The sequence below is a fragment of the Homarus americanus genome, unplaced genomic scaffold (genome assembly GCF_018991925.1).
Source record: "Homarus americanus isolate GMGI-L3 unplaced genomic scaffold, GMGI_Hamer_2.0 scaffold11187, whole genome shotgun sequence".
Lineage (NCBI taxonomy): Eukaryota > Metazoa > Arthropoda > Malacostraca > Decapoda > Nephropidae > Homarus > Homarus americanus.
Window position 1 is genome coordinate 377,327 of NW_024723893.1, and position 6,869 is coordinate 384,195.

The 6,869-nt window shown below is 39.0% G+C and overlaps 2 protein-coding genes across 2 annotated transcripts in view; one reads left to right on the forward strand and one right to left on the reverse strand.

The window, feature by feature from the left end:
- Positions 1-2,307, reverse strand: part of LOC121863988 (ITG-like peptide) — a 70,596-nt gene extending 68,289 nt beyond the window's left edge. The window contains exon 1 of the mRNA XM_042362865.1: positions 2,200-2,307. Within this exon, the coding sequence (XP_042218799.1) occupies positions 2,200-2,307 (108 nt within the window). The remainder of the gene's footprint in view (positions 1-2,199) is intronic.
- A 3,282-nt stretch (positions 2,308-5,589) lies between these two features.
- Positions 5,590-6,528, forward strand: LOC121863989 (putative uncharacterized protein ENSP00000383309). Its single transcript, XM_042362866.1, has one exon. The coding sequence runs from the start codon at positions 5,590-5,592 to the stop codon at positions 6,526-6,528; it is 939 nt and encodes a 312-aa protein (XP_042218800.1).
- The last annotated feature ends 341 nt before the right edge of the window (positions 6,529-6,869 follow it).

A 6,869-nucleotide genomic window follows, 5' to 3' on the forward strand; every position in this document is an offset into this window, starting at 1 on the left:
GAAGTGGAGGGAAACAAAGAGAGAAAGAACAGAGGAATAGGAAAGAAATAAGAGAGGTGGAGGAGGAGGAAGGAAAATGGGAGAGAAAATGTAGGAAGGGAAATGAGCGATGGAAGAGAAGAGGAGGAAAAAAAATATTAGGAAGAGAGAAGAGGTAGAAGGAGGGAAAATAGGAGAGTGGAGGAAAAGGAGAGGAAAAGAAGAAAAAGGGATATAGACTTAGAAGATTTTAGAAAAGAAGGAATAAAAATAGTGAGTCAGTCAGAATGAAGAAATGAACACAGAAGAAAACAAAAGAATGAAAAAGAGACTGAGGGAACGAAAAAAATATAAGAACAAAGAAAAAAATAAAATGCAGAAAAAGAAATACAAAAATTAACGAAAGAAACAAAATGACATAAAAAGGAATTAATGAACGAAAAGGGCGAGAGAATATAATTGACACCTGGCCAATTTTCTACCTAATTAAGAAGCTACATCTTGACCATATAATTACCCCATTCCTTACTTTTTTATTAATGAGAAGATCTTCAAAGGAAAACCACGCGGAAATCCCTACCCCTCCCCCCCTGCCCCCTCTACTCCATCCCTCCTAACACCTGCTTTGGGGTTAATTCTTGTATCTTAATTACCTGCGTTGATCAAAGGGTTGTGTGGCTTGTACACCTGTTCAGACTTTTTGGGTTTGTGGTAGTTTTTTTTTTTTGTATTTTATATTTGCCTTGATTTTATTATTATTATCTTATTATTATTATTATTATTATTTTTAGCACGAGAATCACACACACACACACACACACACACACACACACACACACACACACACACACACACACACACACACACACACACACACACACACACACACACACACACACACACACACACACACACACACACACATACACACACACACACACATACACACATGGCGTACGTTAATGAGTGATGTGTCAGGGTATAGGTCCTCTCCTGTGCCTTGTGGTTAGCTCTTAGGATACTTTGTTGTTGTGGTCACAGAATTCTTATGTTGGTGGGTTCGGCTTTGTGCCTGTGTTTCTGTCTTATAATTTCTCTATTTTCTTTCTCTGTTTATCTGTCTTTTTGTTTGATTCAGTATCTGTAGTTTTCTTTCTTTCTTTCTTTCTTTCTTTCTTTCTTTTTTCTTTCTATTTTTGCTTTGTTTGCTTGTTTACTTGTTTCATTCTCTTATCTTTTATTGTTTCCCTCTTTCTCTGCATATATCTGCCTGTTTCTTTATTCTCTTCCTTCCCATTTCCTCATCATTACCTGATTTTTCCCCTCTTCTCCCCTCCTTTCTACCTTCCTGCTTTCTCTTCCCTTAGTTCTGTGTTTTTCTTTCTCTCTCTTTTGCCACCCTGCTCTAGCTTCCTCTCTTCTTTAATTCCCACCTCTCACCATCTCATTCTTCTCCCGCTGCTACCCGTCTCCCTCCCCCTCCTCCTCAACACAGGCTCGCGTCACTACACATCATTTGGTGATAGAAGTAAAGAATTGATTCCAGACAATTTTTACACTAAAATATTGTTGTTGATCTTGATAGTGGAATATTTTATTTGTGTGTGTGTGTGTGTGTGTGTGTGTGTGTGTGTGTGTTTGTGTGTGTGTGTGTGTGTGTCAATTAGAGTATGTAAGTTAAGTAAACCCCATAATGAAAAAAAAACACTGCTTACAATAAGTGTATACGCTTGATACTGTACAATTAAATTCTGTGACATTATCTTGATCGAGTGTCTCCCTGGTGTGACGTCACCTGTGTTTGTCTCAGCGTCAAAACTTATGAACAGAAGACTGTGGAGTCAACAGTCAAGCGATACACACTCTGGTGTGAAGGTAACATAAGGCCTCTTGACTAGACTCGTCTCAACCAGGAACTAACTTATGGTTATGGGAATAAAGACATTATGTGTTTACTGAATCACCAGTAAAGTAATTGCGCGCTCGTCTCCTGTCCTAAAGGTCGGTGGCTGGTAGCCAGGGCTCCCTCAGTCCACCCAGCTGTGACTGGGTGCCTAACTGTAATGTTCGATAAAGTGGAGACGACAGAGTGCAGTACCCGCCACGTTGCCTCCTTATGTACTCTACAGTATGCTGTATCCACATTGCTCCTACTAAAACCTTAGAATCACTATAACAGGAAGATAGACCTTAAGTGTAGATACTGAGGGCTGTACTCACCTCAGCGAAGGGTCCCTGGTACTGCTGACCCACATTGCCGTAGCCCCAATTAGGTCCTGCCTCAGGGCGGAATCTGTCGAAGAAGAGAAGAAAATATTGGTTAATCATAGCCTTTGTTTCCTTGTGGGTTGGTGGCTTGATTTTAATGTTTCTTCATGTGCCAGATGCTGGGTTAATGCTGTTACCTCCTATGAAAGAGAGTACATTGCTATTATAAGTTGTTTACCTGTTGATCATTTAAAGTGGAGTACATATTGTTTTTGTTATTTGTTTACATGATAATAGTGTAGTGGGTTCCCTACTTGTTTACATAATAATAGTGTAGTGGGTTCCCTACTTGTTTACATTATAATAGTGTAGTGGGTTCCCTACTTGTTTGCATTATAATAGTGTAGTGGGTTCCCTACTTGTTTACATTATAATAGTGTAGTGGGTTCCCTACTTGTTTACATAATAATAGTGTAGTGGGTTCCCTACTTGTTTACATAATAATAGTGTAGTGGGTTCCCTACTTGTTTACATTATAATAGTGTAGTGGGTTCCCTACTTGTTTGCATTATAATAGTGTAGTGGGTTCCCTACTTGTTTACATAATAATAGTGTAGTGGGTTCCCTACTTGTAGTGTAGTGGGTTCATAATAATAGTGTAGTGGGTTCCCTATTTGTTTACATAATAATAGTGTAGTGGGTTCCCTATTTGTTTACATAATAATAGTGTAGTGGGTTCCCTACTTGTTTACATAATAATAGTGTAGTGGGTTCCTACTTGTTTACATTATAATAGTGTAGTGGGTTCTACTTGTTTACATTATAATAGTGTAGTGGGTTCCCTACTTGTTTACATTATAATAGTGTAGTGGGTTCCCTACTTGTTTACATTATAATAGTGTAGTGGGTTCCCTACTTGTTTACATTATAATAGTGTAGTGGGTTCCCTACTTGTTTACATTATAATAGTGTAGTGGGTTCCCTACTTGTTTACATTATAATAGTGTAGTGGGTTGCCTGTACTCAGTATTGTCAGGCAGTGGAAGCTCTTACCGTTGAATGTGTTTTAAAGGGGGCAGCATTGTGTAATTCTTTAACGTTAAGGTCCTCGTCTGTCTATTGATCAAGGTTATTTATTTGTACCTTACTGACGTGTTTTTGTTATCGTCTGCCGCTGTTGTGTATTGTCATTGCTGTGTGTGTTTGTTTTGCTTATAGTTTTATTGTCCTGTTCATCGTGTTCTGTGCCGTACTGCAATCTTCTCTGGATGGCTTGTAGGTTTATAACTTTACCAGTTGGGTGTAATAATACTAATCCTAATACTAATACTAATAATACTAGTAATAACAGTAACAAGAACAGCAGTAACAACAATAAAATACTACTACTACTCCTACCAAAATAATAATAATATTAGAATAATAATAACAGCAATAATAATAATAATAATAATAATAATAATAATAATAATAATAATAATAATAATAATAATAATAATAATAATAATAATAATAATAATAATAATAATAATACAATTAGCGTTACACAAGACACTGGATTATTACACCTCAGTGTTGTCTTGAGAGCTGCTGGGTTAATTTCATTACTGGTTCATCGTTACGGCCAGATGCCCCCACTAATTGCTGATATAAAGGTCTCTTACATAAGGTGCGAGAGTGTGGCCAATTAGCACAGTTTGTTATATACTTCAAGAAGACGATTCCTAACGTGAACGACTCCTAACTTTCCAGTCTCTTGTTCAACCTGTCCGTTTGTACGTTGATCGGTCAAGTGTGTGTTTGTGCTAATGGTCCTCAGCCAAACCAAATTAACCTGACCTGACACCCAAACTTAACCTTATGAAACTTAACCTAACCTTATATGACCTAACAACCTTATCTAACCTAACCTTATATGACCTAACAACCTTATCTAACCTAACCTTATATGACCTAACAACCTTATTTAACCTAACCTTATATGACCTAACAACCTTATCTAACCTAACCGTATATGACCTAACAACCTTATCTAACCTAACCTTATATGACCTAACAACCTTATCTAACCTAACCTTATATGACCTAACAACCTTATCTAACCTAACCTTATATGACCTAACAACCTTATTTAACCTAACCGTATATGACCTAACAACCTTATCTAACCTAACCTTATATGACCTAACAACCTTATCTAACCTAACCTTATATGACCTAACAACCTTATCTAACCTAACCGTATATGACCTAACAACCTTATCTAACCTAACCTTATATGACCTAACAACCTTATCTAACCTAACCTTATATGACCTAACAACCTTATCTAACCTAACCTTATATGACCTAACAACCTTATCTAACCTAACCTTATATGACCTAACAACTTTATTTAACCTAACCGTATATGACCTAACAACCTTATCTAACCTAACCTTATATGACCTAACAACCTTATCTAACCTAACCTTATATGACCTAAAAACCTTATCTAACCTAACTTAACCTAACCTTATATGACCTAACGTAACCTAACCTAACTTAACCTTATATGACCTAACCTAAACTAACCTAACCATTATGAAGGCCATGACACGAAGGGTACTTGAAACTCAGCCAGAAAATTGCTTCCCTCACGACCTGGAACGTTTTTGTTAACATACTCTATACATTATCTCATTATTTTCATCAGGGGGAGTGTGGGTGGTTCGAGGATATATCGCGTGTTCGACTTTGCGTGAATGTTTACTCCTGGTGGTGTTGTTTTTTTTTGACATGTTAGATGATGGTGGTGATAAGTTATCCTCTTTATCTTCCTGTATAAGAGAACGGAGATGATATTTGGGTGTTTACTCTGTCAGTCAGTCAGTCAGTATACTGTACACAAATTTTTCTGTCTTTGAGTTTCGATATCTTTGTCTGTCTATCTATCTGTCTATCTGTCTATTAGTACGTTTGCCTATACTTACCCTACGATTCTCTCTCTCTCTCTCTCTCTCTCTCTCTCTCTCTCTCTCTGCCTCCTGAGTGTCATGGCTCCCTTGAGACTAGCCGGGTGTCCAAGGACCAGTTTCATGAGATTAGGTGGAGGCGAGGGTGTCCATTCTATCAGTTGTTTTTTATAGTGTGTGTTTGGTGGCTAGTCGTAACGATCCCTTGTGCTAATAGCCCCTAACCTGACCTGACCTGACTTGACCTAACCTGACTTAACCTGAAATGACCTAACCTGACCTGACCTAACTTAACCTAATCTATTCTAACCTAAACGTTGTGACTAGGTCCCTGATGGATTCCGGTTTTTTTTAACACTAGTCTTAATGGGTCCCAGTCCTAATGGGTCCCAGTCTTTATGAGCCCCTAGTCCAAATTGGCCTCAATCATTATTAGCCCCAGGAAGGGATGGAAGAACTTAAGTGGAGCATAACTAGCACAAGGACCCCATATGTTCTTGGGATGGAAGAACTTAAGTGGAGCATAACTAGCACAAGGACCCCATATGTTCTAGGGATGGAAGAACTTAAGTGGAGCATAACTAGCACAAGGACCCCATATGTTCTAGGGATGGAAGAACTTAAGTGGAGCATAACTAGCACAAGGACCCCATATGTTCTAGGGATGGAAGAACTTAAGTGGAGCATAACTAGCACAAGGACCCCATATGTTCTAGGGATAGAAGAACTTAAGTGGAGCATAACTAGCACAAGGACCCCATATGTTCTAGGGATGGAAGAATTTAAGTGGAGCATAACTAGCACAAGGACCCCATATGTTCTAGGGATGGCAGAACTTAAGTGGAGCATAACTAGCACAAGGACCCCATATGTTCTAGGGATGGAAGAATTTAAGTGGAGAATAACTAGGACAAGGACCCCATATGTTCTACGGATGGCAGAACTTAAGTGGAGCATAACTAGCACAAGGACCCCATATGTTCAAGGGATGGAAGAACTTAAGTGGAGCATAACTAGCACAAGGACCCCATATGTTCTAGGGATGGCAGAACTTAAGTGGAGCATAACTAACACAAGGCCCCCATATGTTCTAGGGATGGAAGAACTTAAGTGGACCATAACTAGCACAAGGACCCCATATGTTTTAGAGATGGCAGAACTTAAGTGGAGCATAACTAGCACAAGGACCCCATATGTTCTAGGGATGGAAGAACTTAAGTGGAGCATAACTAGCACAAGGACCCCATATGTTCTAGGGATGGAAGAACTTAAGTGGAGCATAACTAGCACAAGGACCCCATATGTTCTAGGGATGGAAGAACTTAAGTGGAGCATAACTAGCACAAGGACCCCAGACCCCATATGTTCTAGGGATGGAAGAATTTAAGTGGAGCATAACTAGCACAAGGACCCTATATGTTCTAGGGATGGAAGAACTTATGGAGCATAATCAGCACAAGGACCCCTATATGTTCTAGGATGGAAGAACTTAAGTGGAGCATAACTAGCACATGACCCCATATGTTCTAGGGATGAAGAACCTATGGAGCATAACTAGCACAAGGACCCCATATGTTCTAGGGATGGATAACTTAAGTGGAGCATAACTAGCACAAGGACCCCATATGTTCTCGGGATGGCAGAACTTAAGTGGAGCATAACTAGCACAAGGACCCCTATATGTTTTAGGATGGCAGAACTTAAGTGGAGCATAACTAGCACAAGGAC

Excerpts from the sequence above, each read along its gene's own strand:
- LOC121863989 (XM_042362866.1), top strand. The coding sequence starts at position 5,590 with ATGGAAGAACTTAAGTGGAGCATAACTAGCACAAGGACCCCATATGTT.